This window comes from Marmota monax, unplaced genomic scaffold, assembly GCF_021218885.2.
Source record: "Marmota monax isolate L192 unplaced genomic scaffold, Marmota_monax_Labrador192_F-V1.1 WCK01_AAM20220418_F8-fsc00247, whole genome shotgun sequence".
NCBI lineage: Eukaryota > Metazoa > Chordata > Mammalia > Rodentia > Sciuridae > Marmota > Marmota monax.
Genome location: NW_026694880.1, coordinates 482344 through 504448, shown reverse-complemented (window position 1 = coordinate 504448; position 22105 = coordinate 482344). Strand labels below are relative to the sequence as shown.

General features: G+C 33.9%; 1 protein-coding gene across 17 annotated transcripts in view; it reads right to left on the bottom strand.

The window, feature by feature from the left end:
• Positions 1-22105, bottom strand: part of Mlip (muscular LMNA interacting protein) — a 236203-nt gene that overhangs the window by 96947 nt on the left and 117151 nt on the right. For 8 of the 17 annotated variants that reach the window (XM_058573407.1, XM_046426722.2, XM_058573394.1 and 5 more), the window contains 5 exons: positions 18760-20337; positions 11420-11491; positions 537-602; positions 371-454; positions 182-241 (listed from right to left, as the gene is read on the bottom strand). In XM_058573407.1, the coding sequence (XP_058429390.1) occupies positions 182-241; positions 371-454; positions 537-602; positions 11420-11491; positions 18760-20337 (1860 nt within the window). The remainder of the gene's footprint in view (positions 1-181; positions 242-370; positions 455-536; positions 603-11419; positions 11492-18759; positions 20338-22105) is intronic. The other 9 variants (XM_058573397.1, XM_058573400.1, XM_058573398.1 and 6 more) reach the window with 9 other exon arrangements.

Below are 22105 nucleotides of genomic sequence, written 5' to 3'. Positions count from 1 at the left end.
ACAGCTATACAGTACTTCAAATAGAACCTGATATTGTACTATTTTTATATGCTGGTGGCATTTTTATTTATTGGTTTACTAACTACCAATTTCCCAACTGACTATTGGGCTTTGACTCAGTTTGAAAATCACTGACCTAGCAAATCTATGGATCAGTAAATTATAATAAATATATACATACTTTGATTGTTTCAGAACCCAACAATGTCTGATGGGACCTTGAAGGAGAATCAGAAGAATGCTGGAAGAAAAAGAAAGAAGAAAGAAAGAAAAGAAAAGGACAGTCCTGTGAGGCATCATACTAAAGTAGAGGGAAATGAAGAGAAGCTAAGCAAATGTTTGAATAGCACATTCTATTCTAAGGCATTACCATAGACAAGGAATCCTGCAAGACCTTATCAATGGTAGCACAGAGCTCTTCAGTTTTCTGCCTGAGCTGTGCAGGATAACAAAACTGGAAAAATTGAAACCAGGTTCTGAGTTAGCAGTGAGTTCCAGGGTTGCAAGCCACAAGCAGGGTAATCTGAAGTCATTACCTCCACAGGAAGGTCTAATGTGCTGTCCTTGGACACATTTTCAGTCTTGGCTGGTTCATCTAGTGCCTAGTGATAAATGAAATATTTCTCATGTGAGGCTTCCAATCAAATACCAATGTAGTAGAAAAGCAAACCCTATATATCTTAATTTTCTAAGGAAAAAAATAACTGAATCATTTGATGAGCTATTCTCTAATATGAAGACACTTTCCACATTCGTCCAATTTCCCCTGTGAAAACAATCTCTCTAATATAAAGTGCAACCATAAAGAAATGAGGCTGTTTGTTCTGTTTTTGATCTGCTTTTTTCTATTTTACTTTTTATTTAATTGTTTTCATTTTAATTAATTAAAGTTATTTTCCTTGTTCATTTTTTTCTATCCATTAATTTGGGCATGTGGCAGAGATAATGCCAAGTATTCATCACTTTCTTTTATTTGCTTGAACACAGTTGTACAACATCTCCTTAGCCTCAAGAATTTATGTATGGATTTATGACTGATTTTTACTGAATGCAATAAAAAAAAATGATGGGTAACCTCTGGTGAAAGGCAGTTAGGAATGGATATGACTTTTCTTCGGTGCCCTGAACCACGCCGCTCTCTCTCTCTCATCTTCTACAGATAACTGACATGCAAGATGAGAGTAGAAAACATTACTGAGTCACTATTAGAGGGGGCTGTGCAGAGGGTCAAACTGAGTGTCAACAAGTTATAATGTGGGAAGGTAGCAAACATCAATTGTGTCAAGTCATTAAAATGTCAGGGTTTGTCTATTGTGTCAGCTAGTGTTCCTTACACCAAATAATACAGGAGTTATAGGCTATGTTTTTTTGGGGGGGAGGAGAAGCCTTGAAATTTTTTCATTCATACTGAGGTGTAACTCAAGCAACACAAAATCTTAGATCACGTCACACAGTAAACAAGAAGCTTGCAATTACAGTTCAGTTCATCCTCTTATTTCTGTGCTCTAATTGCTATGCAAATGACATTTAAATATGCTGTAAATATTACTGTAGTGTAAACTTGAAGTAGTTATGTGCATTTTAAAGAAATTTGAATAGAATCACATTTCCTAGTTAGCCACATAACCACCACTCCCTATGATCTGCATTCCTTACTGAAGTTCTTGGATTCTATTTGCCATTATTTCCCTTCATCTTGAAAATATTACTTTAGCAATTTTTTTTGTAATGCAAGTCTCTGCTATCAAGTAATTCTCTTAGATTTCTTTTAGCTATAAATATCTCTATCTTGCTTCATTCTTGAAGAAATATAGAATATAGAGTTTTCTTTCTCTGTCACCTTTTCAAAGGTCTTATTCCACCATGTTCTGGCCTCCATTGTTTCTGAGAAGTTAGCCATCATGTATTTCTGTTGCTCTGTCTGTAGGGTGTTGATTTTCACTTTATATTTGAATTTTAGCAGTTTGTCATGTGTCTATGCCTGGTTTTCTTTGTATTAAAATTTCTTGGGAGTATCTGAAATTCTTTTTTTTTTTGCTTTCATCTTTTTTTTTAATTTTTTTATTGTTGGTTGTTCAAAACATTACATAGTTCTTGATATATTATATTTCACACTTTGATTCAAGTGGGTTATGAACTCCCATTTTTACCCCGTATACAGATTGCAGAATCACATCGGTTACACATCCATTGATTCTTGAAAGTATACATTTTTTTGTCTTTCACCAAATTTGGAAAATTTGGTATTATTTTTTTCACTCCATTTTCTCTCTCTTCCTATCCTCCTTCTGAGACTCCAGTTATATGTTGATATATCCCACACATCAGTGAAGCTCTGTTCAGTTCTTCAATATTTGTCTGTCCCATTTTTCAAATCAGGTAATTTCTATTGATCTATCTTCAATTTTATTGATTTTCTATATCTCAAATTTTCTCTTAAGCCAATCCTGTGCACTTTTTATTTTCAATATTTTATTTTTCAATTCTAGCATTTTCATTTGATTCTAATTTATAGTTTCTATTTTTGTGTTGACAATTTTTATATGTTAATTCATTATGATAATATTTTCATTTATATCCTAGAGCATATTTATAATAATATCTTTAAAACCTTTACCAGATAATTACAACACCTGGAAAAACTTGGGGTTGATTTCTACCCTTGAATATTGGTGGCATTGTTCTGTTTTTTTGACTGTACAGATATTATGGATTAGAGACTGAATGACATATTATAAATGACTCCAGATTCTGTTATGGTCTCATGAAAAATTTTTTTAAATTAGTTTTAACATGAAGTTAATTGGACTCCAAACTCTGCCTGATTGTAGGCAGAAACTGAAACCTCTATTCCATGGTTTTATCCTTTACTGGACTTCATGGACACATGTATTTATTACTCAATAGTTATCCAAAGATTTGGGCAAAGTTTCTAAGCAGCATTACATGAGTTGTGTGGATTCAAATTTTAAACCCACCTTGGAGAGCAAGCTTGTGGTTAAAGTTTATTTTTTTTTTCCTACCTTGAGCCTACATTAATTAGAAAATGTGCTTGTCTTTCTTTTGTAAATGTCTTTTTCTCATCTTTTCCATCCTGTACTTGAGAGTACAACCTTTCAAAAATCCTGGCTTTATGATAATGATGCAATTTCAGTTCTCTATCTTGCTCAGTTCCAAGTCTTTCTTTCCCCTTGCCTAGTTAACAATAAATGCACATTCTTATGATTAGTGAGTTTAATACCTTCAGAACAACCAAAGCATCTGCATGCAGATGAAGATTCTGAATTTCAGTCTGGTATGGTATTTGGTCCTTTGGGATTTCCCATACTTTTTTTATGTGCTAAAGCTGTCTATTGAATTGGACTACACTTGCCAGTGTTTGACTGAAAATGACCTAAAAAGATGGTAATTTCACATATTCTACCTAGTTTTAGAATTTTGATCATCAATTCTAAGTGTTTTACCATAGGAAGCTTTTCAGCCTATCTAGTTCAAATCCACTTTCAAATTTCAACAATCTACCATCCCTAAGTTCATTCAGAAATATGTGCCATGAGTTTCCAAGACAGGTACTAAAGAAATCATCAAAATGTGATAAGCAATTACAAACTAATTAGAATAAGTGACTGGTCCTTCAAGGCAATCATTTTCAAAGGAAAAAAATAATGATCTGAATATAGATGTTCTGGTAAATTTGTAAACAAATAAAAGAACCAGTTCTCTATTATAATGTTTTATACAATTTTTTAGAATACATTCTACCCTGTCCTCTTGTTTAGATTTGCCTCCGGTTTCTCATTTCTTCATTGTCATCTTGATTTAGCCATATCCTTAATTAAACTTGTCCCACCAGGACATGGAACTGTGAAATTCATTGCTCATCAGAATCTATTTTCCTCCTTTTTACAAATCCAGACAAATAAGAGTTCTACATCTTTACCTATAGGCCTTCACCTACAGGCCCCATGTCAGATGCTAGAATCATCTCTTTAGCACAGGATATATGAATTTTAAGAATTCATAAAAATGGCATCTAAAGGATAAGCTCTTACCATCCCTTTATTTTAATAGTTCACAAACAAAATATTGTCTGAAAACTTTTGTTTCCAAAATGCACTTCTCCCTATTATATAACAAAATTTAGAAGATTAGTTATGATAACTGAATAGAAATATTTTTATCAAAAATAATGTCTTATGCATTTTTCTTCTTCCTCTAAAATTAAGATTAATAATGAGAAATTATTGGCAGGGAACAGAAATTTTACATAACATCTCTTAGCTGGGGTTCAGAGGGTTTAATATTTCCCTGATAGGAGGTGTTCATTAGTTCCTACTCATACTGTAGTTAAGGAAGAGGTTCCTTCCCCAGTGTTATTAGTATGAACAAATACATGACTCTTACACCAAACAGATGCTAAGTCACATGGTTTATATACAGTGTATATCACAGGTACCTGCAGTCCAGGAAAGGAGGACACCAAAGAGTATGCAGGCCACACAAGGGTTGAACTAAGGTACTGAGTGAACAACCAGGGGCAGTGGAGTCTGGCTTCATAGTATCGCTTAGAGAACTCCTATTCATCTTTTTCTTTGCTTTTCTTTTTAATGTAGAACTTATTTTTTCAATTGTTTGTGTGCAACACTGATTCATCTTGAAGACCCAAATCAGACTTTTTTATAATGTCTTTCTGGCCCTCAAACAAAAGTCAACCATTTCCTGATTGGGCACCATATACTTAAGCATACTGTATGGTAATTTTTTCCAAAACTATTTCTTTACTATACTGGACTATTTGTTCTATTATGGCATTATCTTTGTAGCCCCAGGATACAGAACATGGTAGAGGCTCAGGAAAAATCTTCAGGATGGATTGAAGAGTGAACTCAGAAAGTAATGGATTTAAATGAGTAAATGAATTATATAAATATGATTTTAGGACTGCACAGTGAAATGCTTTAAAGAAGTTGTTTAAACTCTAAGTATTTTAACTAATAAATAAATTAGTTATTTTTCCATAATATAATTAAATTTGCTTCTCATCAATAATCAGCTCTTAGCATGTGATCAGTATTGGTACAGTGAGATGATTTTTTTTTTCAGTCAAAACCAGATGTGGTTGTTATTTTAGCTAAATTGGAAAATTACTTCAGGCAAATACAACTTTTGTTGGGCTACTCAAATTATTAGACTTCACTCAAAGAATGTCAAAATTTTCTACTTATATCCCCAAGAAAACTAAGCAAGATAATGGTTTTAAGCAGAAATGCCAAAACCTGAAATGGGGGCAATAGTCAGACGGTGTTAAAACTATTTTGTATGTGGAGGGGCTTATTTTGGATTAGATAGCCTTGAAATTTACTAGACTTGATATTTGAACTGACTAGAAGTTATTTGTCAAATATATCATCTTGATCCACTTCTAACAGCCATAAAATAGCTTTTTTTCATTGTTCAAAAATTTATTAAAAGAAAATATTTCAAATCTCTCTTAATAAGCCTGAGAATAGATTTATATATATATTTATATTTTGTTTGTTTTACAAGTTAGCCAACAGGGTTGTATTGAGGTTTATTTACATTTGTTCATTGTGAGTCAGTCTCTAAAAATATTCCCCAGTAAAATATTGTTATTAAAAACATTTTTCATCAAATTGCACTATAGCAATTGATGCATAAATAGAATATTGTTTAAATATTTTTTAAAAGATTTAAATTTTTAAATCTAAATTTTCAGATATATTCTTACTAGAATATTTACAATTTACACAGAACAGCAAACTTTGGAACCTAGATTTTAAAAGGAGACCTAGTGAATCCGACTTTCAGCAGAAAATAGTTTCTGAACCTAGCACTGCATTATAATTAAGAGCCAAGTGCTATGAAAAAGTATCGCAAATCATATTTTCATCCTTATGAGAAAATATGCCAATAAACTGTAATAGGTGTTCTCCACTGAAAAAGAGCACCTCTGATAGAACTGTACTTTTCAGTCAGATGTATTGAATTGGTCTAAACTGCTCCCCAAGGAAATGGGATTAAGTTCTAAAAATCTGAAGATGGAATGAATTGATCGTACTAGAAATGAAATTAGACAGCAAACTGCCTCCAAAGGAAGAATGATCTAAAAGGACTTGTAAACTTTTTGTTATCTCTCGACCGTCTATTGAATTGAATTTCAAAACTTCTGTACATGAGTTACTGGATTTTAGTAAGGATCAAGTGAACCTTTAAAAATGATTTATGTTAAGCCTAAATGCCCCTATACTTTCTTAATCTGCTCAACCATTTGGTAGAATAAATCACCAGAGCACTACAGAAGACTTGCTTCAGGAATACAATACCATTTGTAGGATTGCAGATATTCTCAGAAAAATAAATCTTACTTTGATTATCTAGTTGGGGAATCAGGTCTTAACTAAAGAGGGGAAAGTACACTCTAAGCCAAACGAGCTTGCAGATATATAAAATTAGTTTCTTTAAAGATCTAGGACTATTTACCAATAGATTATTTTCTTGTGATCAGTATAAATTTTTCAAGAACCAAGGAACTCAGTGTTTTTAGTCACATGAGCTTTGAAAGAGGATTAAATGCCTATTCCTCCCACAGAAAAAGAGGGATTTTTGCAAACTACTACAGTGGGTTTCAGACCCCTTGCATCAAGGCTCAATGATAGGAGAAGTCATACTTTTTCTCCATTTAATTAAGGATATCAGAAGGGTATTCCTTATTTCCGGGCAAGATCTCCTTCACTATAATTTGCCCCATCTCTTTCAGTAGCTCCAGGAATTGGGCTGATTTGCAATCCCTGGCTCTTTCAAATCTTTTCATAGCTAAATTTTTTCCAATTCCCTTTAATTGTTCCTTGTTTAAAAAAAATTGTCATTCTAATTCAAAGAGGACTTCAATACATTTTAGTGAGTTAAAAAAAAAGTTGAAGATAGGGTTTCAAAATCACCATCTCTTGCTCAATACTTCAATTTAACAATCTGATGCCACCACCGCATAAAGAGCAGGGTAATGCTGGAAGATCAGATGTCCTTTGAGGTTCAGCAATATACTAACCCTTCACAGAGTTGTGAATCCCACATGGTTTGGTGCCTGACCACCAGAGTACTCAATAGGAGGCCATTGCAAGGGTATCATCTAATTGCCCCAATGCATCAAGTCAAAAACCAACCTGTTACCCTTTTATCAGAAGGCCTTTTATGACTTTTCACTGGCATATAGAATTGGTTAGGCTTACTCTATCCTAAATATTCTCCAGTAGTAGTAGTGATAGTAGTAGTATTTCAAATATCGTACACTAGGCCCCTTTATACTCTTAGGAGTGAAAACTTGCCTTAAGATTGGGATGAAATTGCAAATTTTAGAAACCTACCCAGACCCAAACTAAATACATTCATTCACTGAACATTTAAAAAAAGAAAACTACTATATTTACTCAAAATGTTCATGATGGAGAAAGAAACCACTCAGTATGAATAATTAAATGTGATATAGAAGGTGCATCCAGACAACCACCTGAGGATAATCAGTTAAGCATGGGTATGAAATCTGGAGATGTGTTCATTGCCAAAGAAATTGGGAACACACTTGCCTCTGTACTAATCTAAATTAAGTGATACCTCTCTTGGATAGGTCATTGCTAAATTAACAACTAGATTTTGCTAAATTTTTGAAATAGGCAAAGATCTTAAAATACTCTCACCCAAGAACATACGCTTAGTCAGATTGAAGTTAAGAAAATCATGTTTTTAAAAATCAATAGTCAACTTAGAATAAATTGATTAAAAACTAACTTGATATCCCAAATCTTTGCCTTTCTATTATTATACATGGTCTTTGCAATGGTGTTCAAGATAACTATCCTTTAACTTCCTTCTATGATGAAACAAAAGAATTAATCCTGTAACTCTCTATTTAAATAACTGACCCTATAATTTTATTTGATACCTGTAAAATTGTGTGTGCTAGAATTATTCTGTTTAAGATAAACATACTTATAAATTAAATTTATTTTGAAAATGGCAGACAGTAATGACAATTATTAGGAAAATAGTACTTCACCCTTGTCCTGCTTTTATATTGAAGGGAACAGAAAATTTGAGCTCCCTTCAAGAAAAAAAAGTTCTTCTTTCTTGGAAAACTATTAATCATTAATATGACAAAAAATGCATATTTTTGACATCATGAAATATTCCTTCCTTCATGTGCATTTCCTTAAAATAATTATACAATAAAAATAACAATCCATTTACTTGAAATATTAGATTGTTCCCACAGCTTAATTTTAACTTTTTACATATTGCTCTCAAACTCATGTAAGAAGAAAACTTAGTTAATAAGAGTCCTTTTAATATTTCCCAAAATAGATGATTGTGCAGGCATTGAGACCAAGAATAAAGTTATTTTGTCCATAGTACTAAGTCTGTTGTTCAACACGCTAGAGTAGAATCCATAGAAAATTGCAAATACAAGTTTACTTTATAGTCACTCTTATTTCATCCTCGTGTCTTAGAGAAGATGATTATTGGAGGAAACTTAAGCCAAAGACCCTGATGCCAACACATTAAAATATGATGCCTTATATTTATCTATTCCTATAAAGCCTTAGTTAGGACTTAAGCTAAAAATGCTTCCTTCACAAATGTTCACAGAGGGAAAATGATAGAATATGGAATAAGCCATAAATTTAAGTTTTGATGCAGACAATAAATTACAAAAGTACCAGAAAACTCGTGTCCCCTGCCAACAAAATGTACTCTTTTGAAAATAATGGGCTTCATCCAGGAGTGATTAGAGCTGAAACCAAGCCAATAATTTAATGATAGCTTAAAATCTCATTGCAAGAGACGCCTGTATTTCAATTTACAGAAAATCTTGCTTTTAAAAATAGTATTATTTTCAAAGTAATTCCAGTTTCTCGTTAATTAAAGAATATGCTATGGAACAAAATGCAGCACAAGATAGCCATTATGGCCATAATCCAGCTGGGGATAAATTGTTGAAATATTTAAGACTTAAATTATATATGCAAGCTCTATCTTCAAGGCATTCCACAGAGTGGACCAAGTATTATAATGAGACTGCATCTTCCTGACCCTTAATTGAGTTCTATGCAATATCAAAGGGACCACAAAAAAGCTTCTGTGATTGAAAATATTCCAAAATGTTAATTGTTTTCAAAATAGAAAAAATTCTTAAGATTATAGTCCTAATTTTCCACTCAATTCAAAAATAAATCCCTTTGATTTTAGTGACATAGGATGAATTATATTGTGTAAACAGATGTGTAAAGAAGACTAAATTGCCAGATTTATTTTTAAAACATTACAACACTGAAAGGAGCAACAAAATTCCATTAAAGAAGCATTATTGTAAAGAAAATAAACTCATAAAATCTTTATATGTCCATGATTTTAAAATTCTTACAAAGCAAAATTTCTGATTAAGAAATACATAACATGGAAAAAATAATAGAAAATTTGCAAATTTATACAAAAGATCTAAAGAAGAAAAAAATCATATTATACCTTGTGACCTGTGAGTAATTTAAATATTTATGGTCCTCAAATAATTTACCTTGGCCAAAAGACAATTATCTACTCTAGTGTTCATACAATAATCTGTCCCTCCTTAAAATAGCATTGTGTTAAATTAATTATCATAATATTTACATTTAGTTGCACCAAAATTTTAAAAAGTTACTTTTCTACAATGTTATATTTTATTCAAAATTAAAAACATAATGCCTTTCCCAAATAAACTTGCATGGGTTGAATATACATGAAAACCACCATACATATTTATAAAATGGGTTTTTGAGAAAACTGAAAATTGAATGAATGAATCTTCATTAATAATGAAGAAACAGGTTGTAATCTCTATAATTCAGTTAATTGGAAGAGGAAAAGCTGGAAGATAGAGATTCTGCATCCAGCCTTATATCACAGTTTCCTGAAGTATTAGCTGCCACTTTTCTCAATAGAAAATTAACTTTGTAGCACTACTCCAGGAGAATGAGCTTCAGTTAGATGGAGTGTGTAGAGATGACACCAGGATGTAGGAGGCTTCTAATCTCCTCTTTGCCTCACTGATGAGAAAGTTTGTTCCACATCTGTGAAAGCAGACACTGGTGACCAGAGACAGGAGATCTCTATTTGAAACCAGCAGAGGGCCTGTGGTCACCACGACTCCCATGATGGCCCTAAACAGTGAGCCAAGGGGCAACTGGGGCAGTGAAACTTCACACATACTCCTGAAGTTTAGTGCCATCTCATCTTTTAACAAGCCATCAAAGGTAGAAATTCAGGAAAGCTAGAGAAAAGCCTGCAGATGTCTCTGAAGACTAGTGACCTTTCAGGACAAAGTATTTAACTATATAGAACACAGATTCTAGACCATATGTGGATAATATGAAATTATAACCAGAGATATAAGAAATGCGGTCCAGTTGATATTCACCTATATGCTATTAGCATTTCTCACTAACAGTTCCTATTATCAGATAAGATCTCATACAAAGGTTTCATTGCAGATTATGCATATAGAACAAGAATATTGGTTCATTGATAAACTAACATTTTGAAAAATGATAGTAACAGTACTTGAAACACTACAATTACACAGGGGAAAAAATGAGCTTGACACACTAAGAGATAAATAGACTACATAAAAACAATATATGAAATGTATAATTTGACAGACATGGTAGTTGATTTTACTTTGATTCTGATATGAACACTTCATTTGACTCTCATTTAGACAAATGTGGTGGGCTTACTAAACAAGACACTTTAATTTACAAGCTGAAGTAACATCTTGTAATTTTATAATCTCAATAGCAAAGCAAAAATGTCCTAGAATCATGTGAAAGCAGCTTGGTCATTAACAGTGATCTCAGTCCTCCCTCATTTCTAGCAAAAATGAATGAAGAAGGTTAGCTCATCCTGAGGTATATGATGTTATTCTCAACTGTAGTGTAGTTCCACATTGTGTAGTGGTGGAAGCCAATATTAATCATCAAGTCTTGACCAGTCAATGACCAAGGTGGCCAGTTGGCACATAACCCCATTCCACCTTCATTCTTTTGATAATATATGTGAAGTAGAATAAAAGTTCTTGAACATAAAAGTTATTTTAAGTTCCAAAAGATAGGTATATTTTCACATCTGAATCAAGCTCCCCAAGTCAGCTTGACAATGGACTAGACATCTCTGAACTCATTGACCCCTTAATGATAAATCAATAATGTATCCAGTTATATTAACCAAGATGCTTTCATGCACATCATCCTTAATTAAGAGAAGTTTTATTTAACTTTAAAATATAAATCTTCCCAACAGAAATTTTAGAAACATAATAAAACTGACATTAGCAACATAAAATTCACTCTGTTTTTGAGCCAACACTGACCTTCTGTTCCAAAAGTAATGTGTTTGTAGGAATTGCTGCAAAAGCCTTGTAACTTGACTTGGTCTTGTATTGCTAGAACGGGTAACCAGAAAGCAAGAGTGAAGATGAAAAAGGGAAGAATATGACAATTTTAGACAGCTCTACCAAGTTAAATGACAGGTTATCAAATGAAGAAAAGAGTCATTATACTTGAACAACTTGCTTCTGACAAAAAGAAAATTAGCTCACATGTTAATATTTTATTAGAATGAGAAACAAAGAAATGCTACAGTAAAATATCAGCCTAGAGATCATAGGCAATTAAATGCAACACAGTTTCACAACTTAAAAACATTCATTTCCACAGTTACATATAAATTTCTCATTAGCTGCATGCCTGCATAGGAGTACTATTCTATAAATGATCAAGGTTCTTTCTGTTGATCCTCAAAGGAATATTTCTTCTTTATAGTACCATAATTAACAAATAATATAGCAGTAAATTTAATTGAGCTCTTGATACATTTTTGCATCATTCATAAAACAGAGATCATAATACATAAAATTGAACAACAGTTCTTAACAGGGTAGTCAATAATTTTAATAAAACATCAGCAATATAACTTCATAATGGAGAAACAAGTAAAAGCCCCTGATCTTTTAAGTTCATGTTTTCTACCTCATCATCATCTCTCACACTTTCTAATATAGTGATATTGATAAAGTAAATTTTAAAAACTTCCTAAATTTTAAGTAAAACTCAGTGTGATGTAGTTTAGTTTTGTGGACTATTTGGAGAAGAGAGGTGAGTATAAGGAAGTTGTAGGAAGCAGGATAAAAAAAGCATAATCAAAAGCTCAATTTTGGTATTACTCTGGGCCTCAAGCTGATTAAGTTCAAGGCTCCTATCTCTTCAAATGTCCTTGCTTTAGGCAGCTTCCCCAGTGGCTCAGAGCTAACCAGAAATTGTCACAGAGCTATAGGGTGTCTCAGTTCCTTGGAAAGGAAACCAAAGGGTCTAATGAAGAAGATAGGGCAGTACAACAAAATTAAACCTTGAGTTTATGAACATAATTAAAGTAACCTTCATTAAACTGCTGGGATGAAGCTAAGAGGATGACACATTCACTGTTCTAGGAAGAAGCTAAAGTAGAAAGAAGTGCCAAACCTGGAGGAAGATGTCAGTGTCCAGCTAGAAACAGAACACATTTTCTTTGTTCATTTTTAAAATTTTCTGTCTACTGTGTTAGATATAATGAAGAGAATTGAGCCATCTGATACCTGGGTGCCAGCTGGTTTGACATAGAAAACCTTATCCTGATGATTGTGTTCACCCACACACATGCTCACCTCATACACTCCACACACACAAACAAATGCATATATTTATATGTGCACAGACTCCTAAATTCACATGCACTCACATAGAAACATACATATATACACACTCGCACCTGTGCAAACACACACTCAGCAAAGCATGCAAAGATCTCAGAATCTGAATCCTTTTTTTCCCATGAAATAAACTCTGAATGTTCTATTTTTCTCTTTCATATAACTATTTCCCTCGTGAAGTTCTGTGACCTTCTACCAGGCTCTCCACTCTTCCAAGTCCTGTACTCCCATCTCCTCCTACAAGAAGGGCAATTGCTGGAGGATATCTCAGGTCCTTTCATGCCCTAAGACTTCACATTGACCCTAAAATGTTGTGGTCTACCAGCAACAAGGTATTTGAATAAGGATTGAAAAATTCAATGTCACCTCTTCATATAGGAGCAATAGGAACTGACATTTATTATTATTTAATTTTATAGAAATCCTATAATTAAAATCCACTAGGAAAAGCAGAGGCATGATCTCTATCTAAGTCCATCTTATTAGGTTTGACTTCTCATTGTAAACTGTGAGGATAGTGATTTTTGTATTATTTAATGTACTAATATTATTTAATGTTTTTAGTAGGTGTGTCGTTTTTAATCTTCATTCAAGTTACATACCAATGATAGTAAGTTCTTATTAGTGGGTTCTCCCAATTTGGTAGCTGTTAAACTGTCCTGAAAATCTGTTTGGATATGCACAGTTCAACCAGTGGATTCATTCAACAAATATTTATTGAGTAACTATGACATGCACTAGTTCTCTAAGACACATATATCCTTTCCTTTTCAGTCTGAAAATCTTGATTATTGGTATAAAGGATACTTTTTGGATCCACTCTCTTTCCTTTGAGTTCTCTCAACAATATTGTTAAACCCAAACATGAAGTTCTTTATTCTAATTTGAAATATATTTCCTTTTCAGCATTCCAAAGCTTCCAATTTTATTAGTTTCCCTATGTGATTCAAAAATAAAAGAAATAATATGAAGTCTTTTAGAAGGGAGATTTTATATTTTTTCTCATTTTATTTTCAACAAATCTGCCAGAGAACAAATGTTGAGCAAGAATTCGTTGACTTGAAATATTTAATTAAAGTATTTAATTGAAGATTATAGTAAGATTCAGAGGATATGAAAAAACACAAATTTTAGTTCTTTATCTATTGATCCAACACTAGACCCACTTGGCTGACACCCATCTTCCCCGATACAAGCATGTGCGTTGGGCACTTCTAACACTTTATGATTTTGAAGTCATCCCCCTTTGTGATCCACAATGTTTGAATTCATGAACTTGGATCCCTGTTTTGTTTAGGGTTTGTTATGTGTGTGTTGGTTCGCTTGTTTTTCCTTTGAAAAGTCTCTTCTGCAAGTTAAATTGTACAGTCCCCCAATTAAAATGCAAATATTCCCTATCCCAGGTAAAAGGAAAACTTGACAATCATTGACATTTGAGTGTGAATTATTCTAAAATCAATTTAGCTGGAGAGAGGCCAAGGGAATGGGACATGAACTGGTTAGTGTTAAGTCAAGTGACACAAATAGCAGACATGGAAGAATTGTGGAATATCAGGAGTCCTCAGAAAAGCACCAAGATCTTTGGAAGGGGGTGGAATAAAAGACAGTGAGATAAAAAAGAATTGAGAAAGTACATGTCTAGCTGCTGTTTTATCATTTCATACAGTCTCTCAGATGATTGCTAAATATTTGTTATTCAACCTACAAAATAACACAGAAATATTATCTTCACTTTCATAGCTATCACCTCCCAAGCCACCATCATCACTATCCTAGCTGATTGATTATAATAACCAAAGTCTCTCTACTTCCCCTCTCATCCTCTTACAGTCTACTCTTAACACAACAACGAGGATTGTGTCACTTGTCCATTCAAAACTCTCCAATGGCTTTTTGTCTTCCTCAAAGTAAAAATCAAAGACTGAAGAGTGGCCTGCACTTAGGTCTCCTTCTGACAATCTCCAAGTATTGTCACTCATTCCTCAACTCCATATTGGCCCCAGCCTCTGCCCTCAGAACATTTTCCTCACTCTGCTCTCTTAAGAAACATCACTTCTTTGGATGTTGCTTTCTCAAAGATGATTGACTTATTATTTGGAGAGTAATTATTGATTGTTTCTCTTCCACCATGGAATATAATAAGCAGGCATTGTTGCATGTTTTGTTTGTTGTAACTTGGAAAGATATATATTAGCTACTCATTACATATTTATTGAATAAATGATTTGTTTGAACCCAGACTAATTATTTTAGGTCATGAAGACACATCTCATATTGCTCATTTTCCAAATGCTATGCAGTTCTGAAGAAATGGAGACAGCCACATACTGACTGCTGCCACTAATTCATCAGTGTAATATAATTGAAAATTGTTTGATAAATGAATGTTTAATAAACAGAATACCAGCTATGAAGACTATTGAAATATCCAAAGCTCCCAGCAGTTTCCCTATACAAGTTATATGTCCAAATAATTTTGAGGCCAGTCCCATTACTGGAGGACCTCATAACTGGAAGAGATATTCAGACCTTTTACAAACCCCTTTTAGTGCGATTCTGATGTAATGGTCACTCCAATTTATATTAAATACCATGATGACTTACTACAAGAAAAGTTTAAATTATTGTATATGTAAATGAAGGCAAAATATATTTGGAACCCAAACACAACCCCTATGGGTGAATTTTATGATATCCAGTCTTTGTCAAGAGGAAAAAATATGTCTTAGACAATATAAATATTGATCAAATAGTAGCCTGAGCAACATTCAGATAAAAGTCTATCCTGCCTAGGGCCAGACTCAAAACAAAATAATATTTTAAAATCATGTCTGATGTAATCCAAGTAATCCAGTAATCCAAGCAACTCAGGAGACCAATGAGAACCACAAGTTCCAGGACAGCTTCAGCAACTTAGCAAGACCCTATCTCAGAATAAAAACAAAAAGGACTTGGAATGTAACTCAGTGGTAAAACAACCCTGGGTTCAAGCTGCAGTACAAAAAAAAAAAAATAATAACAACAACAACAACAAAAAACTACATCTGAAATTAACATAACAATTATATCATACTAATGCAAACAGATTCAAACTATAAGACCTATCAATGAAAAAGAAACATCAAACATGCTCTTTTTCTGAATTTAGCTCAGCATACTCTGGCTGTTCCATTTTATTTTAATATCAAAGGACAGTAGGGCCCAGACTTTGAACTAATATCCTTCAAGCATTTCTGTTTCAATTTGACGGCCATCTGTGTTCTAGCACCCATATCCTTTAGGAATCTGGGCACAAGTGAAGCTGATCTAAATCTGAAGTTCTTTGACTTCAAAAAGAGCCCTCTGCTTGGATTAGCACCACCCTGGAAGGAGAAAGTCAAGAAACAACTAAGGAAACCATAGAAATTCTTTGATTTCACAAAGCTTTTGTCTCTTTCTTCCTATCATTCTATAAAATAATCATGCCAATTTAAACAAAAGTCAAATGTCAAAAGAAACTAGGATAGGATTTATCTCTACCAGCATCAATTTTAATGATTTTTATACTTAAGGTATAATTCTTGAAAATAACGGTTTGTAACAAAAAAAAATGTTGACTGATTTTTAATCTAGAAAGATAATAATAGCAAGAAGCAAGTGGGAAATAAAAAGATGAAAGGGAACAGTCTGCCTCAGAGAGCAACTACTTTTGCAATTATAAATTTAACCCATGATAAGAAACTTTTTTCTATTCAAAAAAATAGATTAATGTTTTTACTGGTGGTAGTTATAGTACTCATTCTAATTTTCATGTTCATCAACTTAAGTGTGTATTTTTATAACCTTAAATTTTCTTAACTTGGAAATAAAAAAAATAAAACAGAAAGAAAAACCTAGTGATTGAAATTCTTCCATGGTGGGAGCAGGAAGGGAGTCTGGGGCGGGGGGGGGGGGGGGGATAGGTCTTCAACACACCAGCCTTTAATTTATCAAAAGCCTTTATGGACTCCCTCTTCTGTGTCCAAAACAGGGCAAAACAGGAACAAAGCACAGTGAACCACAAATAGGAACACTTTGAAGAGGCTTATGGAGTAAAAATCACTTTTCACAAAGGTAATGAATAATTTATATGGCAGCAAGTCTTAAAAAATGATTTTCAATAAATTCAGGAAATAATGAATAGATGGTCAGGATTTTTAATATACTGCAACGAATTTCATAATCACACATAGGTATTGAAAAGTCATTAAGAAAGTTCATTTCACCTCAAATAAATAGGAATTTTAAATTTAGAATCATAGAAAAAGTTAACTTTATCCAATTCATTTGCTGTGAAAGTTTAAAATATAAGGACTTAGTCATTAAAATACATTTTAATATGATACAAATTGTGAGTTCTGGTCATTATTCCATAATAATGATTTTTTTCTTCATGAGAATTATAAAGTGGGATAACTTGGTAATTAATATGAGTTACTTTTTGTAGCAATAAATCATAGTAGAAAAAGAACAAGGCTTCAAGAATTAGCAGGCTTTAATTAATATAAATGTTAGCTCTGTACCAGATATTTGACATAGACAAGTTATTCACTGAATTTCATTTCTTGGTGTATACAAATAAGGATAAAAATATTACCAATTTCCTGTGGTTATAAAAATAAGCAAAAAGCTATGCATTTTAATCAATTATAATTGATAGTTCTAGACTCAGAAAGCATTTAATAATTGTAGCTGTAATTATTATTACCATTATTCAAATCTATTACAATTCAAATCTTGTATCTCCACATATAGTCTTCTGGGATTATCTTCTGTATATTTGGTCAGGTTGTTTTCCATTTCTAAACTGCCAACTCCTTTTCTCTTCATTAAATCCTAAACATTTCCAACAAGACTGACATCTATAATAACTTCCCTCACTAGCTATATCCTGTAATAATATTCCTGTTTTATTGAACTCAGTCAACAATTACTTTATTTATAATTTAAATTACAAAATGTTTATTTGATTGCATACAACTTGCTGTCTGTATCCATGGTTTTGCAACAGATTAAATACATTTGGAAAAAATTGTGTCTGTACTGAACATGTACAGACTTTTTAATTCCATTTAAAATACAGTGTGATTGTCATTTACATAGTCTTTACCTTCTACTAGGTATTATAAGTAATCTAGTGATGATTTAAAGTTTATAGGAAAATGTCTTAAGTTATAGGCAAATCCCATGTCATTTATTTTTTTTGTTTGTTTATTTATTTATTGGTACTGGGGATTGAACTCAGGGACTAGACCACTGAGTCACATCTCCAGCACTATTTTTTGTATTTTATTTAGAGACAGCATCTCACTGAGTTGCTTAGGGCCACACTAACTTGATGAGGATGGCTTGAACTAGCGATGCTCCTGTCTCAGCCTCCCAAGCCTCTAGAATTACAGGTATGCACCACCACACCCAGCCATGTCATTTAATTTGAGACTTGAGCATCTGCAGATTTGAGTTATCTCTAGTTGGTCCTGGAACCAAATCAAGCAGGAATAACTGTACTTGCTTTCTAGTTTTATTGTAGAATTAGTAACTCTACATTGTACTTGTGAATTTTTCTGCTGAATGAAATTTTATTTTTCAAATTAAAGTATTATCTTTTTCCCCTTTAAAAATCATGTGTTCCAAAGAAAGCTAGTCCAATGGTAGACATATAGTAGGTGTTTAATGCATAATTCACATTATACCTAAATAAAAAATTCCCTTGGAGTCATACATAAAATGTTACCTTAAGAGGAGGTCAAATCAAAGGCATTTGCAGAAATAAGTAATTTTAGACAGACCATAATTCATCTCTACATTCAAATTTACCAAATTCTAGGATCTCCCCCCATACTTTCTCCACTTTCTCATAGGAGCAGAATATCAATGTCATAACTATTGATCTTCCCCCTGAGAATCCATATTTTGAAATTAGCATGCACCATGCAAAAAAAAAATACCTTGGGTTTCTTGTTTTCGGGGCCTGTTGACAGGGACAATGCACAAGGTGAAATCAGCTCCTTGGTTCTTGTTAGAGAGATGGGTATTGATGGTGTTGAAACGGGTGCCGTGTGGTTGGATTTTGTGCTTTCAGATTTCATCATTCTTGAAGGCAATGAACCACTGCCACAATTTGGTTGCAGTGTTGAGGGACTGAGCTGTAGTGCAGGGGTGGGCAGAGCAGCAGGTGGGACTGAGGAGGACCCCAAGCTGGGAAGAGAGGCACAGCCAGCACTGCAGAGAGCAGGTGAAGAAAGAGCTGAAGGATTCAGCCCCTGGCCTGATGGTTTATATGATGCTCTTTGGGATCTGTCTATCAGGTTTGAAAGGGCTGGGGATGGATGGAAACATTTCTCTGGAGAGGAGGGCATGGTGCTGTGATTAATAGGAGGAGATACAGAAGATAATGCAGATGAGGCTAATGTAGAAGGGTGTGTGTATGTATTCCTGGGATTCTCTGAACCTCTGAGATCCCCATCCTGTTTGTTCTTTGAAGAAGAAAGTGAAGAGCTTGGTGGGACAGGAGGAAGATCTGCAAAACTAGAGGCATTGGTTTGTATCGGGGAGAGCATTGTACCACTCTTCAAAGAAGTAGGAGACGGTGTTTTGTCTACATTCATAGAAACAAGGCTGCACTTGACAGGTGTAGTAGGAGAGAGGGAGGACACCTGAGAGGTGGGAGTAGACTTGGTGAAGAAAGGGAGGTGGAAGGATTGCTGGGCCAGCTCAGAAACCTGGTGTTCTGCTTGCGCTGGAGACTGGGCTCTCAGGGAGCAACTTGAGAGAGATTTTTTAGGTGTGAGTGTGGTTTGCTTTACTTTTTGGTCAAGGGCGAGAGTGGAGGAGGCCAGGGAGTTGAGGGAGAAGGTGGGGCAGGATGCAGGGGACACAGGTCTTTGGTGAGAAGGGTTTGACTTGAGGATAGCAGTGAGAAGGGAAAGCCGGGAGGGCACCTGGGATTTCACCCCTGACTTTGAAAGATTTCCACTAGATGACATTTGGCTACAAACAGTAGAAGAGGAGCCATGGAAAGAGGAGGTAAGTGGTTTCGGACTTGGAGAGAGTGAATGCATGACAATGCGGACTGGTATGTAGGAGGCTGAATTCGACTTCAGAGAAGCACTGGAGGAAGGTGAAGGAGAAGTGGTTTTCAGGCTTTCTCTGGGACTAAGGACATTCGAGGTTAAAGGTGTCGTCTTCTTCAGAACTTCAGGTGCCAGTCCAGGGTTTTGATCTGCTGCACTTGGACTGGATAGATTAGAACCTGGCAGTTGAGTGGAATGGGGAAACGGTAATGTCCACGAGGCGCCCTTCGATGCAGAAAAGGGTGAAGAGTGAGCAGTCGTTTGAAAATACGCAGCTGTTTCTTCTACCAGGGCCCCACTGACATCCAGCCTCCTAGTGTGGAACTCCTCTAGGACAGAGGCTCCATCGAGGTTAGCTGGGACAGGTGGTGTTTTCTGATTAGTTGGAGAAACAAAGGAGAAAGCAGGTGGTTTACAGGCAAGCTGCTCAGAGGTAGTGGGAGAAGAAGTTAACTAGAGGAGAGAAACAGACAGATTGAAATAGGACATTATTTGTGAAACTATCAAAATATTCTTGTTACTGTGTCACTAAGCAAACAGTCCTTCCACTAGTTTACACAAAAGGGGGTGCCTTAAGCCTCCATGAAAATGAAGGAATTTCTGTTTTGCTAATGAGTTCCTGCTACAAAATAAGATATAATAAACTTTGAAGATTTGTATTCAATACATGATTGATTCCCCGGTTTGAAAACCAGTGTAAAATTTTCTGTGTTTCCATTTGGAAAATAATTCATTGACCATATCTAAAATATTTGTCTTAATCTGGAATTGTGTGATTTGGAAATAAATAAGTCACCATCCATATGAATTTGAAACTTCACTTTGGAAAATGAAATAAATTTTTTTCCATTGGAAGTATATAAACCGTAATGTGAGGATAATGACTACAATCCTAATCATCATCATCATCATCATCATCATCACACTTCAAGTGTTTAAAATTCTAGACATTTGGACTACTTACTCCTACATGTCATGAACCTGAATACGTGCCCAGAATTCAAATGACAAAGCACCCAGAGCAATAAATTAAAAGAGTCAATGCAATGTCCAGAATAGAAAGAGAGCTCTAGATGATTCTCCCTAATTACTTGCCAGAATGAACACTTAAGAGGAACATTTAATGAACATTTAACAAATGATTTGGACTATGCTGGAAGGAATAGTCTCTCTTTGATATCAAAAGAAGCCAGAGTACTTATAAATATAATTCAACTGAAACAAGCAAGCAACCAATTCCATACCAAATAAAGATGCAATAAAAAACAATTCATGCTTTTCTAACAGAAGCTAGAGAAAGCTTGTGAAATAACCAGTTGTATGTATTGTTGTGCTATTTTAAAAGTCATCCAGTACTTGAAGACAAGTACTGGAATCATAAATGACTCCAAAATCTTGTAAACCGAGACTTCTCTTCAAAATAAATTTAATTCTGTCAGCCTATAAGGTAAAAAAAATATACATGTCTAATAAAGAATTTGGAGAATATCAGCTATTCAAATATTAAGATAGACGTATTGCATTAAGCACATAGGAAGAAAATGTATATGAATATATCAATTAAACAACAAAGTTTTGGTTTATAAATAGAGTAAAAGATATTTCTTGATTTTGCTTTAGAACATTTTAAGAAAGTGTCCATCAGCATTCAGGCAAAGATATTTATGACATATAGTTTTGAACTCTAAAACTACTGAAAACTGACAAATTCGAATAAATTCATAACAAACTTTTTATTTTCTGAAGAAATATACTAAAAATATTTCTTTCTTTTGTGTGTGAATCAATATGCATATTTGCAACACAGCAGTTTTACAAATAAATAATATTTTATTAAATTGACATAATCCAGAATATCAGAAAATCAGTGTAATTAATAATCAAGCAGAATTCCATCAAATTGAGAAAGAAAGCTGAACAATTAATATGCATAAGTTTTACTTAGAAACAACTCTGTTTAGCCAGTGTTTATGTGATTGATTCACATGATTAGGGAATATATTTATATCCAAATGTCAGCATAATTCTTGTGTCACCACAAGAAGTTACATAATTACTTGTATTTGAATTCATATTTAATGTTTAAGAAGTTATCTTCTTAGAATTAACAGTATATTCAGGGCCTGTTTGTTTGTTTGTTTGTCTGTTTTAACGGAGAATGAGAGGTTTTCTTCAATTGTTTCCATGATTGATCTCTCCTCACAGAAGGAATGGAGCCATT